The 22287-nt window shown below is 40.0% G+C and overlaps 1 protein-coding gene and 1 pseudogene across 4 annotated transcripts in view; one reads left to right on the top strand and one right to left on the bottom strand.

Moving 5' to 3' along the window:
* RBMS2 (RNA binding motif single stranded interacting protein 2) overlaps positions 1–21836 on the bottom strand; it is a 67366-nt gene extending 45530 nt beyond the window's left edge. The window contains exons 1-3 of one of the 4 annotated variants that reach the window (XM_036117083.2): positions 21476–21836; positions 21308–21375; positions 20339–20425 (exon numbers count right to left, since the gene is read on the bottom strand). In XM_036117083.2, coding sequence (XP_035972976.1) covers positions 20339–20404 — 66 coding nt within the window. In that variant the 5' untranslated portion in view covers positions 20405–20425; positions 21308–21375; positions 21476–21836. Of the gene's footprint in view, positions 1–20338; positions 20569–21307; positions 21376–21475 lie in introns of those variants that run through there. The other 3 variants (XM_036117104.2, XM_036117090.2, XM_078076140.1) reach the window with 3 other exon arrangements.
* Positions 3409–3747, top strand: LOC118551380 (small ribosomal subunit protein eS21 pseudogene; annotated as a pseudogene).
* Positions 21837–22287: the final 451 nt, after the last annotated feature.

Below are 22287 nucleotides of genomic sequence, written 5' to 3'. Positions count from 1 at the left end.
TTAATTAATTTAAAAAATCAACAAGAAAAAAAATCTCTCATACAAGAAAACCTCCATAAGGCTATTAGTGGATGTTTTAGCAGAAACCTTGCCCACCAGGAGACAATGGGATCTTATATTCAAAATGATGAAAGAAAGAAGAAAAATGCCAACCAAGAATAATTTACCCAGAAATGAAGGTGAGAAACACTTTCCCTAACGAAGAAAAACTAAGAAAATTCATCACCACTCAGCCTAACTTGTAAGAAATGCTAAAAGGAATTCACTGAGCTAAAATGAAAGGATGCTAACTGGCAATATGAAAACATATGGGGGCGCCTGGGTGGCTCAGTCGTTAAACGTCTGCCTTCGGCTCAGGTCATAATCCCAGGGTCCTGGGATCGAGCCCCGCATCGGGCTCCCTGCTCCACGGGAAGCCTGCTTCTCCCTCTCCCACTCCCCCTGCTTGTGTTCCCTCTCTCGCTGTGTCTCTCTCTGTCAAATAAATAAATAAAATCTTAAAAAAAAAAAAAAAGAAAACATGAAAATGCACAACACAGTGGTAAAGCTAAACATATAATCAGATTCAGAACATTCTAATAGTGTAGTATAGTGGTGTTTATCACTTAACTCTAGCATAAAGGTTAAAGAACAAAAGTACTGGGGCACCTGGCTGGCTCAGTTGATAAGAGCATGGCGACTCTTGATCTCAGGGTCCTGAGTTCAAGCCCCACATAGGGTGTGGAGCCTACTAAAAAAAAAAAAAAAGTACTAAAAATAGCTATCGTTACAATAATTTGTCAATGGATACACAACATAAAAAGATGTAAACTGTGATATAAAAACATAAAATGTCGGGGGGAGGGTAAAAGGGTAGGTTTTGTATGCAATCAAAGTCAAGTGTTATCAGCTTAAAAAAAGACTCTTACCTCTAAGATGTTTAAAATCTGAAGGTAACCACAAAACAAAAACTTATAGTAAATACACATAAGATAAAGAGAAGGGAACTGAAGTATACCACTACAGAAAATCATTAATTCACAAAAAAAGACAAGAAAGGAAGGAAGAAAAGCACTATAAGACAGCCAGAAATAGGGACGCCTGGCTGGCTCCATTGGTAGAGCATGCGAATCTTGATTCTGGGGTTGTGAGTTCCAGCCCCACATTGGCAGGTAGAGTTACTTAAGGGAAAAAAAAAAAAAAGACAGCCAGAAACAATTAACAAGATGCCAATAATAAGTCCTTACCTAGCAATAATTACTTTAAATGTAAAGGATCCAATTTTCCAATCAAAATGCACAGAGTGGCTGAATGGATAAAAAACAAGACGCAACTTATATGTTGCCTACAAAAGACTCATAAGAAGAAAGTGAAGGGTTGGAAAAAGATATTCCATGCAAATGGAAACCAAAAGAGAGCAAGATAACTACACTTACATCAGAAAAGATAGACTTTAAGTAAAAAACTGTAACAAGAGACAAAGATCATTATATAATGATAAAGCAGTCAATTCATCCAGAGGATATAAAAATTGTAAATATATATGTACCCAACATCAAAGCACCTAAGTACATTAAGCAAATACTAACAGATCAAAGGAAAAAATAGACAACAGTACAATAATAATAGGGGACTTCAATACCCCACTTTCAACAATGAATATCACCCAGCAGAAAATCAATACAGAAATGCAGGACTCGGGTGCCTTAGGCGGCTCAGTCATTAAGCATCTGCCTTCGGCTCAGGTCATGATCCCAGGGTCCTGGGATTCAAGCCCCACGTCGGGCTCCCCGCTCCACGGGAAGCCTGCATCTCCCTCTCCCACTCCTCCTGCTTGTGTTCCCTCTCTCGCTGTGTCTCTCTCTGTCAAATAAATAAAATCTTAAAAAAAAAAAAAATGCAGGACTCAAACTATACTTTAGACCAAATGGCCCTAACAGACACATATAGGACATTCCATCCAAGAGTAGAACACACACTCTTTTCAAGTACACATGGAACATTCTCTAGCATAGAGCATGTATTAAATCACAAAACAAGTCTTGACGAATTCAAAAATACTGAAATCATATACCAAGTATCTTTTCTGGCCAAAATGGTATGAAACTAGAAATCAGTAACAGGAAGAAAATTAGAAAATTAACAAATATGTGGAAATTAAACAACATACTCCTGAACAACCTAATGAGTCAAAGATGAAATTTGTAAAGTCTAAACAAAAATGGTAATGCAACATACCAAAATTCATGATATGCAGCAAAAATAATGCAAAGAGGGAAGTTTATAGCAATAAATGCCTACATTAAGAAAAAAAATCTTGAAAAACCTCAAGGAGTTAGAGAAAGAATATGTTAAGCCCAAAGTTAACAGAAAAAATGAGAGAACAAAGATCAGAACAGAAATAAATAAAATAGAGAATAGACAAATAGAAAAGCTCAATGAAACTAAGTCCTGGTTTTTTGAAAAGATAAACAGAATTGACAACACATTAGCTAGACTTACCAAGAAAAAGAGAACTCAAAATTATACATAAAAGAAGAGACATTACAACTGATACCACAGAAATACAAAGGATCATAAGAGATTGCCATGAACAATTATACACCACCAAATTCGATAACCTAGAATAGATAAATTCCTAGGAACATATAACCTACCAAGTCTTAATCATCAAAACAGACAAACAAACAAAATACACAGAGAATCTGAACAGACCAGTAACAACCGAGGAGATTGAATTAGTAATCAAACACCTCCCAACAAAGAAAAGCCCAGGACCACAGCTTCATGGGAGAATTCTACTAAACATTTAAAGAAGAATTAACACCAGTTCTTCTCAACTCTTCCAAAAATTGAAGAGGAGGAAACATTCCTAAACTCATTTTGTAAGGCCAGCATTATACTGATATCAAAGCTGGATGAGGACACTATAAGAAAACAACAGACCAAAATCTCTGATGAATAAAGACACAAAAATTCTCAACAAAATACTAGCAAAATAAATTCAACAGCACATTAAAAAGACCATATACCATGATCAAGTCAGATATACTCTTGGGATGCAAGGACGTTTCAAGATACAGAAATCAATAAATGTGATATACCACATTAATAGAATGAAAGACAAAAATCGCATGATCATCTCGATACAGAAAAAGCAACTGACAAGATTCAATCCTTTCATGATAAATATGCTCAATAAATTGGATATAGAAGGAACATAACTCAACATAATAAAGGCCATATATGAAAAGTCCACAGCTAATATACTCAACAGAGAAAGGCTGAAAGCTTTTCCTCAAAAATCAGGAACAAGACAAGGGTGCCCATTCTGACCACTCCTGTTCAACATAGTATTAGAAGTCCTAGCCATGGCAAGTAGGCTAGAAAAGGAAAGGTATCCAGGGTGGCAGCAAGCGTGCCCTTGACATGCAGAACGATGCCAGCAAATTCATGGACCTGTTCATGCTGCAAAAGTACTCCTCCAGGAACCACATCATCAGTGCCAAGGACCACGCGTCCATCCAGAAGAACAGGGCCAAGGCTGACAAGGTGACAGGGGGGTTCAACGGCCAGTTTAAAACCTACACTATCTGTGGGGTCATTCGCAGGATGGGTGAGTCAGATGACTTCATCCTCTGACCAGCCAAGGCCAAGAGCATGGTTTCAAAGAACTTCTGACTGGGGCACCTGGCTGGCTCAGTCAGAGGAGCACATGACTCTTGATCTCAGGGTCTTGAGTTTCAGCCTCATGTGGGATGTAGAGATTACTTACATAAATAAAACTTAAAAAAAAAAAAAAAAAAGAAAAGAACTTCTGACTGGAGAGGATCACGAATGTGGAATATTTGTCATAAATAAACAGCAATCCCCCCACCAAAAAAAGGAAATACAGGCATCCAAATCAGAAAGGAGGGCATATAACTGTTCGCTGATGATATATCTTGTATATAAAAATCATAAATCTCCACCAAGAAAGTGAGACCTAATAAGTGAATTGAGTAGTTTCAGGATACAAAACCAACATTAATAAATCAGTTGCATTTCTATATACTATCTAAAAAAAGAAAGAAAGAAAACAATTCCATGTTTTTGTTAAAACATCAGAAACAATAAAATACGTAAAAGTCAGCTAAAGAAGAAGGTGAAAGATCTGTACATTGAAAACTACGTTGTTGAAAGAAACTGAAGGAGACACAAATGGAAAGATATCCCTGTTTATGAATCAGAAGAATTAAGATTGTTGAGATCTATCTCGAAAGCCATCTATAGATGCAATGAAATCCTTATCAAAATTCCAATGGCACTTTTCACAGAAACAGAAAAAACAATTCTAATATTCATATGGAACCACAAAAGATCCCAAAGAGCCACAACTATCTTGAGAAAGAACAAAGCTAAAGGCCCCATCGCACCTCCTGATTTCAAACTATTTAAAAAGCTGTAGTCATCATAAATACATACATACATACATACATACATACCTATAGTAATCAAAACAGTTTGGTACCAGCACAAAATAGACACACAGATCAATGGAAAAGAACAAAGAGCCCAGAAATAAACCCACGCTTATATGGTCAATTAATCTATGACAAAAAAGGCAAGAATATAGAACAGGGGAAAGACAGTCTCTTCAATAACTGGTGCTGGGAAAACTGAACAGCTACATGCAAAAAAATGAAACTGGACCACTTTCTTAGACCCATACACAAAAATAAATTCAAGGGATGCCTGGGTGGCTCAGTTGGTTAAGCATCTGCTTTCGGCTCAGGTCATGATCCCAGGGTCCTGGGATCAAGTCCCGCATCAGGCTCCTTGCTCCACGGGAAGCCTGCTTCTCCCTCTGCCCGCTGCTCCCCCTGCTTGTGTGCTCTCTCTGACAAATAAATAAATAAAATCTTTAAAACAAAACAAAAAAACAAAAACAAAACAAAAATAAATTCAAAATGGGGATGCCTGGGTGGTTCAGTCATTAAGCGGCTGCCTTCGGCTCAGGTCATGATCCCAGGGTCCTGGGATCAAGCCCCACATCGGGCTCCCTGCTCTTTGGGAAACCTGCTTCTCCCTCTCCCACTCCCCCTGCATGTGTTCCCTCTCTTGCTGTGTCTCTCTCTGTCAAATAAATAAACTCTTTTAAAATAAATAAATAAATAAATTCAAAATGGATTAAATATCTAAATGCGAGACATGAAACCGTAAAACTCCTAGAAGAAAACATAGGCAGTAATTTCTTTGACATCGGCCTTAGCAGCACTTTTTTTTTTTTTAACATTAGTCTTCTGCTGAGGCAAAGAAAACAAAAGCAAAAATAAACTTTTAGGACTACACTAAAATAAAAAGCTTTTACACAGAGAAGGAAACCATCAACAAAATGAAAAGGCAACCTACTGAATGAAAGAAATATTTGCAAACTACATAGCTGATGAGGAGTTGACATACAAAATATATAAGGAACTCATAGAAATCGATAGCAAAAAAAATCTAATTAAAAAATGGGCATAAAACTTGAAGACATTTTTCCAAGGAATACATACAAATGGCCAACAGCTGCATGAAAAAGTGCTCAATGTCACTAATCCTTAGGGAAACATAAATCAAAACCACTACGAGATTTCACCTCACACCTGTTGGAATGACTATCATAAAAACAAGAGATAACAAATGTTAGCAAGGATGTGAAGAAAAGGGAACTCTGGTGCACCACTGGTAGGAATGTAAACTGGTACAGCCATTATGGAAAACAGTATAGAAATTCCTCAGAAAATTAAAAATAGGGACACCTGGGTGGCTCAGTCAATTAAGCGTCTGCCTTCAGCTCAAGTCATGATCCCAGAGTCCTGGGACTGAGTCCTGCATCAGGCTCCCTGCTTCTCCCTCTGCCTGTTGCTCCCCCTGCTTGTGCTCTCTCTCTCTCTCTCTGACAAATAAATAAAATCTTTTAAAAAATAAAAATTTTAAAAAAAAAGGAAGAAAATTAAAAATAGAAATCCATGGGGCATGGGGTATCCGGATGGCTCAGTCCATTGAGCATCTGACTCCTGGTTTCAGTTCAGTTCATGAACTCAGGGTTGTGAGATCAAGGCCCCCATCAGGCTCCACGCTCAGTGCAGAGTCCGCTTGAGATTCTTTCCCTCTCCTTCTCCCTCTGCCCCTCCCCCACTCACATGCGAGCATGCTCCCTCTCTCTCAAAAAATTAATAAAATCCTAAAAAAAGAAAGAAAGAAAGAAAAAGAAATCCATTAGATCCAGCAATCCCACTTCTGGGTATATATCCAAAGGAGATAAAATCACTTTCTCAAAGAGATACCTGGAGTCCCATGTTCACTGAAACAGTATTCACAATATCCAACACATGGAACCAATCTAAGCGTCCACTGAAGGATAAAGAAAGAAAATGTTGTATATATACACAAAGGAATATTATTCAGCCATAAAAAGGTAATTCTGCTATTTGTGACAACACGGATGGACTTGTACGGCATTATGCTAAGTGAAATAAGTCAGGCAGAGAAAGACAAATACTGTATATAATCTCGTTATGTGTGGAATCTAAAAAACATCAAACTCATGGGAGTAGAGAGGAGAATGGTGGTTGCCAAGGGTTGAGAGGTGGGGCAAATAGGGAGATACTGGTCAAAGGGTACAAACTTCCAGTTATGAGATGAGTAAGTTCCAGGGATCTAATGTACAGCATGGTGATTATAGTTTAACACTACTGTATTGTATACTTCAAAGCTGCTAGGACAGGGCGCCTGGGTGGCTCAGTTGGTTAAGCGACTGCCTTCAGCTCAGGTCGTGATCCTGGAGTCCCAGGATCGAGTCCCACATCGGGCTCCCTGCTCAGCGGGGGGTCTGCTTCTCCCTCTGACCCTCTTCCCTCTCGTGCTCTCTGTCTCTCATTCTCTCTCTCTCAAATAAATAAATAAAAAATCTTTAAAAAAAAAAAAAAAAAAAGCTGCTAGGACAGCAGTGCTTTCATGAGCTCACGGTAATAATAACAAAAAGGTAATTATGTGAGGTGAAGGATATATTAACTAACCTTAGTGTGGCAAACCTTTTGCAATATAGATGTGTATCAAATCATCACATTTTATATGTTAAACTTACAGAATGTTATATGTCAATTATATCTCAATAAAACTGCGGGGGGGGAGTACCTGATGACTATGATGACCTATTTTAGTAGGACAATAGGGGCAAAAGCTAGACTGGAGGGGGACGAAACATGAATAGGAGATTCTGAATTGAATACATGTGATTATCTCCATAGGCTCCCAAATCCCACTAAATTATTATAAAGATTTAAAAAAAGGGGGCGCCTGGGTGGCTCAGTCGTTAGGCATCTGCCTTCGGCTCAGGTCATGATCCCAGGGTCCTGGGATCGAGCCCCGCATCGGGCTCCCTGCTCCATGGGAAGCCTGCTTCTCCCTTTCCCACTCCCCCTGCTTGTGTTCCCTCTCTCACTATGCCTCTCTCTGTCAAATAAATAAATAAAATCTTTAAATAAATAAATAAAGATTTAAAAAAGACACGGGGTGCCTGGCTGTCAGAAGAGCATGTGACTCGACCTCAGAGTCCTGAGTTCAAGGCCCACATTAGGTGTAGAGATTACTAAAAAAAATAAATAAAAACTTTAAATAAATAAATAAATTTTAAAAGACATAAATTTCAGAGGACATAGAAAACAGATAATAGATCCCAAATTTTACAACCTGGACACCAGATAGAGGATATATAACTTAGAGGAGCAAAGAAAGCTAAAACCTAATAGGAAGCAAACTAAGAGAAAGGTAATTCTGTAAAATTCCAGATACACTCAAAAATTAGAGGCACCAAGTACCTAAAAAGACAGAGGCATTAGCCACACATCAGGCTACCACTACCCCACTTCTACCTCCCCTCCGGAAGAAAGCCAGTTTATTCTTTGGGGAGGTTGGGACTCTGGTTTCATAGCCACCAAGCAGAGTTGAGTGAATAAATACTAAAGTGAGGGCGCCTGGGTGGCTCAGTTGGTTAAGCGACTGCCTTCGGCTCAGGTCATGATCCTGGAGTCCCGGGATCGAGTCCCGCATCGGGCTCCCTGCTTGGCAGGGAGTCTGCTTCTCCCTCTGACCCTCCTCCCTCTCATGCTCTCTGTCTCTCATTCTCTCTCTCTCTCAAATAAATAAATAAAATCTTTAAAAATAAATAAATAAATACATACATACATACATACATACTAAAGTGAAAACATGAGGATTAAGCAATATTCTCAGCTATTTCTCCAACCCCACCCCTCTTAGGAGATTGGAGTATTTCTCTCTGGGGAAACTGACCACCACAACAGAAAAGCTCTATAAATGCTGATATCAGGCCCCTCCCTATGCAACAGCTTTTATCACCTATAGTGAAGTCCACAATTTGGTAAGGTTTTCCCATGCCAACGGCATTTCCATCTGGTCTTTTAATGCCTTTCACTTAAACAGCCAAAAATCCTAAGACATTTAAAGAAAGCCTCTGAAGTCAAAGACTAAAACAAAAAAGAAACTCAAAAGAAAAAGAGACAAAAGAAGAAAACTTAATGAACAGTCTCAAGAGATTTAAACAAAAATATTTTATCTATGAACCAAAAACAAAATTCAACAAAAAAGGGAACATACAGAGACAAAAAAAGTTCTTAGAAATTAACAATATGATAGCAGATATCAAAAAAATCCATAGAAGGGCTAGAAGATAAACAGAAGATAGAGGAAATATCCCAAAAAATAAAACTAAAAAAAAAAAAAAAAGGAAAATATTAAAGAAAAATACTGATGTGGGAAGTCCTATACAAAAACAGGGCTTCAGGGGCACCTGGCTGGCTCAGTTGGTGGAGCATGGGACTCTTGATCTTGGGGTCATGAGTGCAAGCCCCATGTTATATGTTGAGATTACTTAAAAAAAATTTTTTTTTAATGTCATTCCTTATAAAAACAAAAAACAAAAACAGGACTTCAAAAAGAACACACAGAGAAAAATGAAGGGAATAAAGTACAACAAAAACCCTACAACCAAAGGATATGTATTTTCAGGTTGAAATTAGTATACAACTCTAAATAAGTAAGACCCACACAAGGTTCATCATTGTGAAATTTTTTAACACTGGGATAAAGATCCTAAAACCCTTGCAAGGGAGAGGAAAAGGCAGGTTTCTAACAAAAAAATAAAAATAAAAAAGCAAATCCTTATCTTCTACAGCAGAAAGGCAATATACATCTAAAACTGAAAAACTAAGGGACGCCTGGGCGGCTCGGTCAGTTAAGCGTCTGCCTTTGGCTCAAGTCATGATCCCGGGGTCCTGGGATTGAGTCTCACATCAGGCTCCTTGCTCAGCAGGGAGCCTGCTTCTCCCTCTGCCACTCCCCCACTTGTGAGTTCTCTCTCTCTCTGACAAATAAATAAAAGCGGAAGGAAAGTAGGAAGGAAGGTAGGAAGGAAGGAAGGAAGGAAGGAAGGAAGGAAGGAAGGAAGGAAGGAAGGAAACCCTTGAATATATGGTCAAATGATTTCAACAAGGGTGCCAAGACCATTCAATGAGGAATGGACAGTCTTTTCAATAAATGACACTGGGAAAATTGAATACCCACCTGCAAAAGAATGAAGGTGGACCATTACTTAATACTATATATAAAGTTAACTCAAAATAGATCAAACACCTAAACATAAGAGTTAAAATTCTAAAACTCTTAGAAGAAAACACAGGAGGGGCATCTGGATGGCTCAGCTGGTTAAGCATCTGCCGCCTTCGGCTCAGGTCATGATCTCAGGGTCCTGGGATCCAGACCCCGGTCGGGCTCCCTGCTCAGTGGGGATTCTGCTTCTCCCTGTCCCTCCGCCTGCTCATGCTCTCTCTCTCTCTCAAATAAAGAAATAAAATCTTAAAAAAAAAAAAAGAAGAAGAAGAAAACAAGGAGAAAAGCTTCATGAGACTGGATTAGGCAATTTCTTGCCAAAGACACAAAAAAACAAACAGAAGTAAAAAAAAAAAATAGATCAGTTGGGCGATATCAAAATTAAAAACTTCTGTGTTCAAAGGACACAACAGAGTCAAAAGGCAGCCTACAGAATAAGAGAAAATACTTGCAAATCATATATCTAATAAGGAGTTAATATCCAAACTACAACTCATCAACAAAAAAATAAACAATCCCATTTAAAAAATGGGCAAAAGACTCAGGCATTTCTTCAAAGAAGATATACAAACAACCAAGAAGCACATGACAAGATGTTCAATACCACTAATCATTAAAGAAATGCAAATCAAAACCAAAAGACGCACCTGGTTGGCTTAGTCAGTACAGCATGCGACCCTTGATATCCAGGCTCTTGATACCCAGGTCGTGAGCTCAAGTCCCACAATGGGCATAGGGCTCACAAAACAACAACAACAACAACACAATGAGATACCATCTTACACCCATTAGGATAGCTACTATCAAAAAAACAGAAAGTAAGTGTTAGCAAAGACGTAGAGAAATCAGAACCCTTGTGTACTGCTGGTGGGAATGTACAACGGTACAACTGCTATGGAAAACAACATGGTGATTCCTCACAAAATTAAAAATAGAATTACCATATGATCCAGCAATTCCATTTCTGGTAATATACCCAAGAAAATTGAAAGCAGAGTCTTCTTTCTTTTTTTTTTAAGATTTTATTTATTTATTTGACAGAGAGAGACACAGCGAGAGAGGGAACACAAGCAGGAGGAGTGGGAGAGGGAGAAGGAGAAGCAGGCCTCCCTCGGAGGAGGGAACCCGATGCAGGGCTTGATCCCAGGACCCTGGGATCATGACCTGAGCTGAAGGCAGACGCTTAACGACTGAGCCACCCAGGCGCCCCAGAAAGCAAAATCTTGAAGAGATCTTTGTACACCCATGTTCATGAACATTATCTGTAATAGCCAAAAGATGGAAGCAACCCAAGTGTCTCTCACTTGGGTTGAATGGATAAATGGATGAACCACAACATGTGGTACATATATGATGTAATATTATTCACTCTTAAAAAGCAAGGAAATTCTAACATATGTTTCAACATGGATGAACCTTGAAGACATTATGCTAAGTGAAATAAGCCAATCACAAAAAGATAAATACTGTGTGATTCCGCTTATATGAAATACTTAGAGAATTCATAGAGACACAAAGTAGAACAGTGGTTGCCAGGGACTGGAAGGAGGAGAAATTGGGAAATTGTTTAATAGGTATAGACTTTCAGTTCTGCAAGATGAAAAGAATTCTAAAGATTGGCTGCACAAAAATGTAATAAATTACTATTACATACTGTACACTTAAAAAATAGGTAGGATGAAGGGGCGCCTGGGTGGCTCAGCCGGTTAAGCGTTTGCCCAAGCTCCTGGGATCCTGCCTGCATCTGGCTCCCTGCTGAGCCTGCTTCTCCCTCTCCCTCTGCCTGCCACTGCCCCTGTGCTTGTGTGCTCGCTCTCTCTGTCAAATAAATAAAGTAAATAAATAAATAAATAAAAGAAAAATAATGCAAGCAAATAAATGAGAGCAAGTATATACAACTCATGAATAAACAACTCTTTCAAGATATTTTACTGTAAAGGGAAGAAAAGAAATGCGACAGCAGCTGGAGGAAGAAGTGGCATCAAGAGAAAAGGCTTTTTGGGGGCACCTGGGTGGATTAGTCGGTTAAGCCTCTGCCTTCGGCTCGGGTCATGATCCCGGGGTCCTGGGATCCAGTCCCCTGTTGGGCTCCCTGCTCAGCAGGGAGCCTGCTTCTCCCTCTGCCCCCTACCCTGCTCGTGCTCTCTCTCCCTCCCTCTCTCTCTCAAACAAATATAATCTTAAAAGAAAAAAAGGCTTTTTTTGATAAAAGAAATAACAGTCAAGATGTCTGGCTGGCTGGCTCAAGTCAGTAGAACATGCAACTCTTAATCTTGGGGTCATGAGTTCAAGCCCCATGTTAGGCATAGAGCTTACTTTTTTTTTTTTTTTTTAAAGATTTTATTTATGGGGCGCCTGGGTGGCTCAGTCGTTAAGCGTCTGCCTTCGGCTCAGGTCATGATCCCAGGATTCTGGGATCGAGCCCCGCGTCGGGCTACCTGCTCGGCGGGAAGCCTGCTTCTCCCTCTCCCGCTCCTCCCTCTCCCGCTCCCCCTGCTGGTGTTCTAAAATCTTAAGATTTTATTTATTTATTTGACAGAGACACAGCGAGAGAGGGAACACAAGCAAGGGGAGCGGGAGAGGGAGAAGCAGGCTTCCCGCGGAGCAGGGAGCCAGACGCGGGGCTCGATCCCAGGACCCTGGGATCATGACCTGAGCGGAAGGCAGACGCTTAAGGACTGAGCCACCCAGGCGCCCCTAGAGCTTACTTTAAAAAAAAGAGAAGAAAAGAAATAGTAAGTCCATTTACACATGCTGATGCATGATTATAATGTTATCAAATATTACCAATTCTCAAAATAACCAATAAAGTATATCTGTATTTTAAGATGAAGAACTCAAGGTCAGAGAGCCTAAGAAACTTGCAACTAGCCACACAGCTAATAATTCACAAAAGCCACAATTAAATTCAGATCTAACTCCATATTTCATGATTTGTATAGAATATACGATGCTGCCTTCTTTCCTTTAACCTTAATTTAATGCCTAACATTAGCTTAATTACATTTATTAGAATACATATTTTTCAGTATCTACTAGGTAGGCTTAAGAAGCTGTTATCAAGGGACGCCTGGGTGGCTCAGTTGGTTAAGCGGTTGCCTTCGGCCCAGGTCATGATCCCGGGATCCTGGGATCGAGTCCCGTTAGAGGAGCCTGCTTCTCCCTCTGTCTGCCGCTCCCCCTGCTTGTGCTCTCTCTCTGACAAATAAATAAAATCTTTAAAAAAAAAAAAAAAAAGCAGCTGTTATCAGGTGTTTTGGAGAACAAACTGAATGCCACTGTCTCTACCTTTACAGAGTTTATATTCCAATGAAGCCAAGACAATCACCTGATTCCAAAACAATGCAAAATTATATAAACAACCATATATGAAATACAAAATATTATAGAGGCTCAGAAAAAAAAGTCTTCTTGAGGGCTGGGAGGTAGAGGAATCAGGAAAAGCTTTATAGAAGAGGTAACACTTCAGCTGAACTTCAGGGATAGATAGGGTTTTGGAAGATGGTTTTAAAGGCGAGCTATTGAACAGCCACAATCATGCCTTAGCCCCAGGGCCTAGCTCACTGGAGCTGTTTAATGAATGTGGGTGGAGGGAACAAACAGAAAGGCCATTCCAAAAGGAAGGGACAGCAACAACAACAAACGAGCAGAGAGGCTGAATACTTGAGGCACAGCAAAAACAAAAGGATCAGAGAGAAGGAACAAGAACAGGAACATATATATTTGGAAAATAAGTATCAAGTAACTCACCATGATTCTTTTTACATTTTGGCTCCCATATCTCCCATCTTTAAAGAAAATTCTATCACCCCCATCCTCTTTCTGCCTTCATCTCATTTCTCTGTTCCCCATCTTTTTAAAATAACAACTTTATTGATTCATAATTTACATACCATGTAATTAACCCACTTAAAGTATAAATTCAGTGGCATTTAGATCACAGTTTCACAGCCATTACCACAATTAATTTTAGAACATTTTCATTACCCCAAAAGAAACCCAATACCCATTTCCAGATACTCCCCATTTTCCCCCAACCATCCCTTTCTCCCCCAGACCTAGGGAACCACTAATCTGCTATCTCCATAGATTTGCCTATTCTGGACATTTCATACCATTTTGTAGAATGTACCAGCATTCTATTCCTTCTTATTGGTGAATAAACTTCCAAAACTTCCATTGTATGGGTACACACAATATTTTATTTATCCATTCATCAGTTGGTGGCTATCTGGGTTGTTTCCACTTTTTGGCTATTATGAACAATGTTGCTATTAACACTGGTGCACAGGTTTTTGTGTGGACATGTTTTAATTCTTCTTGGGTATATACCTAGGACTGTGTTTAAATTTTTTTTTTTAATTTTAATTTTTTTATGTATTTGAGAGAGAGAGAGCAGGAGGGGGAGGAGCAGAGGGACAAGCAGACTCCCCATTGAGCCGGGAGCCCCGGGTAAGGGTGGATCCCAGGACCCCGAGACCATGACCTGAGCCGAAGTCAGAAGCCTAACCGACTGAGCCACCCAGGTGCCCTGACTGGTTTAACCTTTTAAAGAACTGCCAAACTGTTTTCCAAAGCAGTTGCACCATTTTACATTCCCACAAACAGTGTATGAAGAGTCCAATTACTCCATGTTATTACCTTTTTGATTACAGGCATCCTAGTGGGTGTGAAGTGGTATCTCATTGTGGTTTTGATTTCCATTTCCTTGATGGCTAATGATGCTGAGCACCTTTTTCATGGCTATTTGTGGATCTTCTTTGAAGAAATACTTATTCATATCTTTTGCCCATTTTTTAATTGGGTTCTGCTCTCCATCTTAAAGTTCTTAAAAGATTAGTCTATATATACCACCTATACTTCATTACCTTCTTATAATCATCAATCCACTACGACCTCACTTCTGCTCCCAACTCTGAAACTGCTTGTCAAAATTGCCAACCACCTCTTCAGTGACAAAAATCAATGGGTATTGGGGTGCCTGGGTGGCTCAGTTGGTTGAGTATCTGAGTCTTGATTTTGGCTCAGGTCATGATCCCAGGGTCATGGGATCGAGCCCCACATCGGGCCTCGCATTCAGCAGGGAGTCTGTTTGAGATTCTCTCTCTCTCTTCTCCCTCTGCCCCTTTCCCCACACTCTCTTTCACAAATAAATCTTAAAAAAAATAAAATAGGCGCCTGGGTGGCTCAGTCGTTAAGCGTCTGCCTTCGGCTCAGGTCATGATCCCAGGGTCCTGGGATCGAGTCCCACATCGGGCTCCCTGCTCGGCGGGAAGCCTGCTTCTCCCTCTCCCACTCCCCCTGCTTGTGTTCCTGCTCTCGCTATCTCTCTCTCTGTCAAATAAATAAATAAAATCTTTAAAAAAATAAATAAATAAAATAAATTAAAAAAAATCAATGGGTACTCTTCAGTCCTCATCTTCCAGGATAGAACTCTACGGTTTGCACATCTGTATTATAATTCCATCTGACCTCTTAATCTATATTTTATGTCATTCTCTTTCTTGTCTGTATTTTTCTGTCTTACAGCATATTTTCTTATGGAATTAGAAATTTAGACCAGTAATCCAAGGGTATACCCAGAGAATTGCAGGTAAGACAACTGGGTAAAGCAGAGTGTAGGTAATGGAATCAAGGAGGGGTAGGTGGGGAAGATAAGCAGAGGCCGGATAGGGGCACCTGGGTGGCTCAGTCAGTTAAGTCCAACTCTCAATCTAAGCTTAGGTCTTGATCTCAGGGTTGTGAGTTCAAGCCCCGCAATGCCTGGAGCCCACTTAAAAAAAATTAAAAATAAAAATTAAGGGGCACCTGTGTGCCTCAGTCGGTTAAGCATCTATCTACCTTTGGCTCAGGTCAGGATCCCAGGGTCCTGGGATCAAGCCCCGCATCACATCCTTCTCCTGGCTCAGTGGGGAGCCTGCTTCTCCCTCTCCCTCTGCCTGCTGCTCACCCTGCTTGTGCTCTCTCTCACTATCTCTCTCTCTGTCAAATAAATAAATCTTTTAAAAAATAAAAATAATTTTTTTAAAATAAAAAAAAGGAAAGGCTGGATAAATAGTGGGTACTGGGCTAGGGTTTGGGCTTTGTTTAGCAGGTAATATATAGCCATTAAATATTTTTATACAAGAAATGCTCAGCACTAGACTAACTGCTGGGTTGTTGGAAGACTGTCATGGTAGCAAATATAAAGTTATTGGGGGGTGGCGGCGCCTGGGTGGCTCAGTCAGTTAAGCGACAGACTCTTCTTTTTGGCTCAGGCCATGATCTCATGGTACTGAGATCAAGCCCCAGGGCGGCCACCATGCTAAGCAGAGTCAGCTTGTCCTTCTCCCTCTGCTCCTTCCCCTGCTCTCATGTTTGCTCTCACTTTTTCTCTATCATAAACAAACAAAAGATCTTCTAAAAAAGTCCTTTAAAGTTATTTGGGGCAAGGCAGGGAGAACTAGGAGGCAAGGAGATCATGTGGGATACCTATTATAGTTGTAAAGATAATCAGTAATGAGTGCATAAATTGGTGTAGTAGGGCTCAAAAGGTAAAGGAGGGATCAAAGGAAAGACATTACCACTAAACTTTAATGAACTGAGTCACCTTTATTACAGACAACAGAATAGCTGCCCCACCTTTATTACAGACAACAGAATAGTCAAGAGATGTTAGACCTAAAACTTCTTAGTCCTCCGTTTTAGTAAGTTTGATTTGATGGAAACTAGCTGAAAATGTTGTAAACACACAAAAATCATCCTTCCCTGTTAAAAGTATAAACGATTATAGCACTGCTTCCCACTTTTTCTCTCCTGAGTAAATACTTAAAACTTTCACGTAACTCCTGCTTCTCAAAGAGTGAAGATCTGACAATGCCCACCAGTCAGTTCTACTCCCAACATTGCTTCCAACTCCCTCCCCCACTGGTCTTCAATATGTTAAGATCAAGAGGAAAAAGAAATTTATGCAAAATAGGTTAGGCAAGGCAAATTATCCCAAGTTAACACAATCTCTTTTTTTTTTTTCCACAGGAAATAGTTGTTGATGCTCTGAGGAGTTAAATTATAATAACACATGCCAGGAAGATGATGTCAGGGAAGGCGTGGTTAGGCCCTTTACAAGTCTGAGATTCCTTTAGTTCCAAACATTTCCTCTTTCAGTCTCACCTATACTCAAATCTCTCTACCGAGGCAACTCTTTGAAACACTGAAAGTGTTGAGACCCTAGAACTCTGATCTTTTTATTTTAATTTTTTTAAATGAGCCAGAGAGCAATTGAAGGCCATTAAAACAGATGTTTTTAAAACAAGCACTACATTATGTTGCAGAAATCAGTCTTTGAAATCCACATTCCCCCTTTCTGTGACTATTTAACTGCCAAGAAAAGAATGGATATTCAACACTACATCTTGAGAAAGAATCTGCCTTTATTAGGAATTACACATTCGTTGGTTGCATTCCTATATTTACCACAGTCTAAAACAGTAAGAAAACTATGCCGTGGACTCCTTAGGTAACAACTTCCCTGACAAGTGAAGTATACAAATATGCTTCAAAATAAAACAATCCTACTTTTTAAAGTCTAGTAAATAAAATTAATACACTTTCAAACACGTCACAACACTCGTGTATAAATAGCTTTTGTGAGCTCACTGGTAATGACTTCTCCACAAACTAGAAGTGATGACTACAGTAAATTATGATGTAAAAATTCTCCTTTGGGGCACCTGGGTGGCTCAGTCGTTAAGCGTCTGCCTTCGGCTCAGGTCATGATCCCAGGGTCCTAGGATCGAACCCCGCATCAGGCTCCCTGCTCAGCGGGAAGCCTGCTTCTCCCTCTCCCACTCCCTCTACTTGTGTTCCCTCTCTCACTGTGTCTCTTTCTGTCAAATAAATAAAATCTTAAAAAATAAATAAAAATAAATAAAAAAATAAAAATTCTCCTTCAAGAAAGCAGATCTCTACAAATCTATTATACCTAGATTTTTGGATTACATAATGACAGACAATAAAAGCAGGTATTTAGAATTTGTATTTTTCAAAAGTTTAAATTTTGATTGTCCTTTCTTTCAGTTTTTTAAACATTGTGGACAGGTCCAAGAACTTTATCACGTAGACTTGATCTACTAGAGAAATTGAGTTCTTAATAGAAATGGCAAATAAGCCAATGTCAAAATTAAAACTTAACCTTGTCATAGAAAAGTCTAGTGGGATATATACACCAAATTGCTACCAGTTATTCTCCTTGAGGGGTAGGATTTGGGTAAGGAACTTTAGGACAGGAAAGGAAGACTTAACTTTTTATTTTATATACCCCCTTATGCTTACTTTTTTTATGGGCATGTCTTAAATTTATTACTAAAAACAAAAGTTATTTTAAAAATGTAACTTTGGGGGCGCCTGGGTGGCACAGTTGGTTAAGCGGCTGACTCTTGGTTTGGGCTCAGGTCTTGATCTCAGGGTGCTGGGATCAAGCCCTGCAATGGGCTCCACGCACGGCACAGAGTCTGCTTGAGACTCTTTCTCCTTCTCGCTCTGCCCCTCCCCTCTGTGTGCACGCTCTCTCTCTTTCAAATAAATAAAATCTTTTTAAAAAGTGTGAAATACGTAACCTTGAGTGTAAAAATTTACAAATTACATGAACAAATCCATGTTTTCTCTTCCTAAAAGAGAAACAAACACATTAAGCACTACATGTCAACACAAAGACAAAGAGCAACATAGTAATGCTTTAAGTATACCCAATATTCACCAACCTATATATACACACAAGGAGTCATATATACAGCCACAAAGTGATGTCATCATAACACTGATCTGTAAGAACCCACACAATTCTTGCTTGCTTCTCAAACCTTACAAGTTATCAGAAGAGATAATGAGATTTGAATCCTAGTCCACAATTATACCTCTTTGTCCCCTATGGTATCCTAGATTTAGAAGCTGGTTAAATGTTTCCTACACTACAAGATAGGAAGGGAGTGAAGACAGCTAAGAGAAGATTTTAGATAGCACTGAATACATGAAACCCCTAAGAGGAAAAAAATTAACTTCTGGAATTCTTTTTACTTTATTTTAATGGGTCTAGGTAACCTGAGAGACTTGGAGGAAAAAAAATTAAGTTTCATATAGTACAATATAAATTTTGAAAGGAATAAAAATAGATGAAATATCTTTCTGGAGGTGACCGGGTGGCTCAGTTGGTTAAGCGTCTGCCGTCGGCTTGGGTCATGATCTCAGGGTCCTGGGATCAAGCCCCCAGCACCACGTTGGGCTCCCTGCAGATCAGGGAGCCTGCTTCTCCCGTTCCCTCTGCCCCTCCCCACCACTCATGCACTCTCTAAAATAAATGAATAATGGGCGCCTGGGTGGCTCGGTCGTTAAGCGTCTGCCTTCGGCTCAGGTCATGATCCCAGGGTCCTGGGATTGAGTCCCACATCGGGCTCCCTCCTCGAGGGGAAGCCTGCTTCTCCCTCTCTCACTCCCGCTGCTTGTGTTCCTGCTCTCACTATCTCTGTCTCTGTCAAATAAATAAATAAAATCTTTAAAAAAATAAAATAAATGAATAAAATCTTTTAAAAAATTCTATCAAAATTATATATTCATATGTGTGTGTGTGTAACCAACAAACATATATGGACCCATATTTCTTAAGGATATAAACAGAATGAATACCATTATAAACTGACACTAAGTGTTTTGGGTCTAAACATTTACCCACTGCCTTGATCAGATACTTTGTTTAAATTACCTATAATAGTATCTTTAGATATATGAGAAAGCAGCAGCAGGAATCCTTCCCAAGCCCTCCAACACTCCATCAGATGGGCAAAAGATCCCTACACATCCATGGTATCTTTTTTCTTCAAACAGCTATATGCCAAGAGAGAGGGTAAAGGGTCTTTCTCCTACAGTATGAAGTTCCTCCTAATCAGCATTGCGAGCCCTGAAATGCCAAGAAACTGTCAAGGATATTCTCTGGTGAATGTGGGCATGACTATCCACCTCTCATTTGACTGCCCATGCTCCCAAGCATACCACAATTCTCTGGCAACTGTGGGTTAATCACAAAGACTAAGGATCCCTGCTGAGCCTGGCTTATCAGCAGAGGTCTAAGCACCAGCTCAGCAGCAGAACCCAAAGAATCACAGAGCTTTCTGCCTTAATTCCAAGGTATGTTCTCTCTTAGGACTCCTTCCCTACCGGCTGGGTGAGGTAGGGTCTCTACCTAGTCTAGAAGAGTATACCCAGTTCTTGATGAAGCTGTTGTGATTTCACAGACTATATATTTCAGCTACCTGATAATGCTGGTGGAGTGGGCAGAAAGGAAGGGCGGGGGGGAGTAGAAACAGTTCATCAAAAAGATAAAAATAACCTTGGAGGGAGTGGGCAAGGGACTAGGGTTTGAGATGACATTATCCCAGTGGAGACTGGGTATATCAGCAGGAAGTCAAACTAACTTCATTTCACAAAGATACAAACTTACAAGCTTGATTTGTTTTTAATTCCCCTGCCTTCTCAGGCCTCCCACACAGGGACTGTAAACTGCTGGAACTTCAAAACCAGGTGAGAAAAAGATGCCGAAAGAAGTGGTGGAAAAGGGAGAGGCGCTGAGTGTAGAGAGGAATTCCGATCCCCTCTCACGAAGAATGTTAAAGCCAAGGGCACTCCCGGATCCCCAGGAAAGGAAGTCGCTGGATTCCAAAAAAGCACTTTTCCCTACCTTCTTGTTGTTCTTGTTATAGCCAAAAGTCGAAATCCCAGGCCTGGAAGTCACTGATAGCAGCATTTTCTCTTTAATGTAAGGGAGCTGAGAGAGAGAAGAGGGAGAGGGAAAGGGAGGGGGAAGAGAGGGGGAAAGAGAAAATGAGAGGGAAAAGGGAGGGGGAGGAGAAAGGGGGAGAAAAGGAGCAAGAGGGAGAGGAATGGGGGGGCGGGTAGAGAATGAGCTAGGGCTGCTTGTTTACGTCACTGAGAGAAGTTAACCAAGAGTCTGAATGAGGCACTTCCACTGGGTCCTAATGCCCCAGATGTTATTTTATTTTTCACAGTCTTGGTAGTTAAAGCAGAAAGAAAAGTTCTTAGGTCTACCCCTTTCAACTCCACCCCTTTTCCAATAAGAACAAGTTCTGATTCCTCTGAAAAGACACTGAGGATTTTTTTTTTTTTTTGCTTTAGAGCTATAAGATTTAGAAACAGCTTTCAAGCTTGATTTTAAAGGGGCCACTGGGACACACTGCCTCAGAGAACACGTGAGGACAACTATACTGAAAACGAATATGTGAAATGAGCTCAGGACTTTTCCCACACTTTATACTTACAGTGATCTTCATGCACGAAGAAAGAACAAACAGAAGAGCTTGCCATAGAGCTGAGACAGAGTATGGGAAGTAACTAGTTTCAGATCCTCGGATAGTTCTATTCGTCTTCGGTCACGCCGATGGGCTAATGTCTCTCACTCCTTTCCAGATTCCCTCAGGCATGATTTCATACTTAAGAAGGAATTATCAAACTGGACTATGTCATAAATTTGGTGTCTAATAGTCTCCTTTCTTTCCTCCCAGCTTTACTGAGGTAAAACTGCCTACCTAGCAGTTTCTTCAACAACTGTAAGCTATCTTGTTTGACTCTTTACCCCACCATTTTCTAGTCTTCAAGGTCCACGAAGCTGAAACAATTAAGAGTTACTCACCAAACCTGGAATTTATGCCCAAACTGAAGTTCACAGAGTTGGAATATTTGCTTCAAGTTGTCTCTGAGCTGTAGGAAAAAATTACTTTTAAAAAGCATATGCTTCACAGAGAAGAAAACACAAAGTCCTTAGGCAAGAAGAACCTAACACAGTTGAGACAACACTCACCTCAAACAGTTTCAAAGTAATGACCTGTGGAAGTAGCCTTAATAAGAAACTTGTAGAAAACCAAAAATTCAAGAATGATACCCAGTAATTCCTACCAATCCAAATGAAACAGGGATGTAAAATCAAAGCCTTCAAATCCCTTCTTCAGGTCACCTTCTGCCATCACAGATATTCTCTCAAAACAAATTAACCCTGTCTGCTTTGCCACAACAAACCTTAAGCCCAAATCCTCCCTTAAATGAAGCCCCAGTCTCTCTTCTAGTTTTCTGGTCACCTTTTTGCTCTGATAATGGGACAGACAGGACTAACAATCTGCAGAGTAAATACACACATACCACACACCACCCCCAACCTCTAACTTTCATTTCCAACAGGACAGGAAGTGCCTGCTCAGCTCAAGGGACACAGGAAGGGTGGGAACAGCCTCAATGTGGGAGCCGCAAGGGAGACTGGAAGAACAGCAGCCAAATGCAATACATAAATTACTAAAGGCATCGCTCAGTGCTACCATATTTTTTTAAAGTCTCTTTTCTGCCCTCAGAGATTCTCATTCATTATAAGCCAAGTCATCCTTGCCTTTTAGGCCCTTCATTGATTTCTTCTCCCTTAGTCTAACAATGTGGTACAAAAACCTTAATCTCTAAGACCTGATTTCTAATGGGATTTATAAAGCCAGTCAACCTATTTTAATTTTTTTAAAAACTCTAACATTCTCAGGGTGTTTTGTTCTCCTACTTTATTTCTTGATGCTCAATATTTTAGAATTTAAAATAGAGGCGCCTGGGTGGCGCAGTCGGTTAAGTGCCCGACTC

This window comes from Halichoerus grypus, chromosome 6, assembly GCF_964656455.1.
Source record: "Halichoerus grypus chromosome 6, mHalGry1.hap1.1, whole genome shotgun sequence".
Classification (NCBI taxonomy): Eukaryota; Metazoa; Chordata; class Mammalia; order Carnivora; family Phocidae; genus Halichoerus; species Halichoerus grypus.
Note: the sequence above shows the minus strand (reverse complement) of the source record. Positions and strands in the feature narration are given on the sequence as shown.